The sequence below is a fragment of the Ostrinia furnacalis genome, unplaced genomic scaffold, assembly GCF_004193835.3.
Source record: "Ostrinia furnacalis isolate ACB-3 unplaced genomic scaffold, ASM419383v2 OfSCF0641, whole genome shotgun sequence".
Taxonomy (NCBI): Eukaryota; Metazoa; Arthropoda; class Insecta; order Lepidoptera; family Crambidae; genus Ostrinia; species Ostrinia furnacalis.
Genome location: NW_021130880.1, coordinates 215,459 through 218,130, shown reverse-complemented (window position 1 = coordinate 218,130; position 2,672 = coordinate 215,459). Strand labels below are relative to the sequence as shown.

Genomic DNA, 2,672 nt, shown 5'->3' with positions numbered 1-2,672 from the left:
ACTTGTATTGTACCTAGACAACTATAATCCCTTTGGGTTTTTTTCGGGTTTGGACAGTTATATAATCACGAATTTTGCAAGTGAAGTTAACGCTACCGTGATGATGCTAGAACATAGATTCTACGGTAAAAGTGTTCCTAACGGCGATATGAGTGTAGAGAACTTGGCTTACTTAAGTTCGACGCAAGCTCTTGCCGATTTGAAAAACTTCATAGAATATGTAAAGCGTGCAGATCTTTATAAAAATAGCAAAGTCGTTGTCTTCGGTGGTTCATACTCAGGAAATTTAGCCACCTGGGCGAGGATGTTGTATCCCGATTTAGTAGATGCAGCCCTATCAAGTAGTGCTCCCCTGTTAGCTAAGTCAGATTTTTATGAATACCTTGAGGTAGTTGGTGATCTTTTCAAGAAATATGGATCCTCTGCTTGTTATGAGAAAATAGCTGAAATTTTCCAACGCTACGAAAAGTTACTGAAATCTGATGAGGGAATTGAGCAGCTTAAAAAAGAACATAAAATTTGCGAATGGACTAATATGAAGGTCCTGGAAAACCAACATACCTTTTTTTACTATATCTTAATACATTTAACATCTATGGTACAAAATCCAAAACAGATACAATATTGGTGTGATGGTTTAATCACTTCAAATAATATTCATGATTGGAAGTGGAACAAGCAATTGCAGTTTGAAAAATCACATTCCTCTTGTTTTAACTATGACTTTGCCGATATGATTGAACATAAAAAAGAACATTTTTATTTCAAACCATGGCTTTATCAGACTTGTACCGAATTTGGTTATATGGAATCCACTTCATCGAATAATCATCCTTTTACAAATAACTTACCGGTATCATTCTTTTATAAAATGTGTACAGATGTATTTGGCCCAGAATTTGATCAGGCACGTATGGAAGATGGTGTTAAGAAAACCAACGAAAAATATGGTGGCCTGACGCCAAATGTGGACAGAGTAGTTTTCATTAACGGAGACATGGACCCATGGCACAAACTTGGGGTTTTGACAGATCTTTCAGATGAAGCTCCGGCCAGGGTCATACCAGATGCGGGTCATTGTTCAGACCTCTGGCTTTTCGGTGAAGACGATATACCCGAAAAGGTTGCAGAGGTCAGAGAGTTTACGAAGAAGAAACTAAAGGAATGGATTGGAATGTAAAATACTCTCTTTATCAAGATTGTTGTGTATTTGGATGCCACTATCAGGGTTGACATTTTAATATATATTATGTTTATTCGGGATGACCTCTAGAACTGTGACGCAAGGTTCCACGTGTCGAGAGACAGATCAGCTTTAATTCCAAGCAGATGACAGAAAGAAGATACGAGTATGAAGTACCTAAATGCAGTATTATACATAATCTTTATAGCTGCAAATGATTTGAGACCATACTGTGTCATACTTTTTTAGTTTGAATGAGGTGTACCCAAATAAATTCTAAATTCGAAATTTTATTGCAAATAAAGTATTTATCATAATGTGTCTTTTATTTTACGACCGGTGTACCAAGTTTACCCATACATAGGTAGTACCTAGTCTATATCTTTACTTCTACAGGGTGGAAACGATAAGTGATCTCACTCGATTATTTCTAAACTATACAAGATATCGAAAAAATGATTACTGATCTTGAAAGTGCTTCACGAGTTCTTTCAAACAATATCAATAATAGGTTACAGAATTAACTGGATCTATCCAAAAATTCAATGTTTTCAGCCTCCATACTAAATGTAGGTATGCCACTATGCCAGCCACACAATATTAGAAGTGTTAACTTTTTTATTTTAATTAATAAACACTTAAAATTAACTCGTAAATTGCATTCTTATTTAAAATTATTATAGAGAACAGTGGTTATAGGCTTTACTTGCTATAATATTATCAAGAGATGAGTGCCGTGACTGCGGCAGTACTAAATGTATGCAAGCTGGAAACATTGAATTTTTGGATACATCCAGTTTATTTTATAACTTATTATTGGTACCGTTGGATAGAGCTTGTGAAACACTTTCAGGATCAGTAACCAGTTTTTGGATATCTTGTATAGTTTTTAATATACTGTGGTTTTACTAAATGAATGGAAATATTGAATTTTCAGATAGGTCCAGTTTATTTTGTACCTAACCGTTTATTGGTACCGTTGGATAGAGCTCGTAAAGCACTTTCAGGATCAATAACCAGTTTTTGGATATCTTGATAGTTTAGAAATAATCGTGTGAAATCACTTATCGTTTCCACCCTGTATATACTATCTATACTAATATTATAAATTCGAAAGTAACTGTCTGTCTGTCTTGCTTTCACGCCTGTACCACTGAATCGATTTTGATGAAATTTGGCATAGATATAGTTTGAGTCCCGGGAAAGGACATAGGATAGTTTTTATCCCGGTTTTTGAAACAGGGACGCGCGAGATTAAGTTTTTCTGTGACAGACAAAATTCCACGCCGGCGAAGCCGCGGGCGGAAAGCTAGTTATTCCATAAATCAATTATGAAGTACCTACTTAGATAACAAGAACTACGAGTAGGTACGCAGGTACAACTCATGTAACGTTTGTCGCACTCACGTAGGTAACCCAACACTATGGCTGGATTGCACCATCTTACTGTAACAGTAACTACGACAATAACCGGTGTTCTTTTGTTTGA

The 2,672-nt window shown here is 35.9% G+C and overlaps 1 protein-coding gene across 1 annotated transcript; it reads left to right on the top strand.

Annotated features, from left to right (window-relative positions):
• Positions 1-81: 81 nt before the first annotated feature.
• LOC114366616 (putative serine protease K12H4.7) lies at positions 82-1,206 on the top strand (the record flags this gene model as incomplete). The annotated part of the gene is made up of 1 exon (XM_028323546.1): positions 82-1,206. A coding segment is annotated over one exon (1,099 nt), but the record flags the coding sequence as incomplete, so codon positions are not given.
• Positions 1,207-2,672: the final 1,466 nt, after the last annotated feature.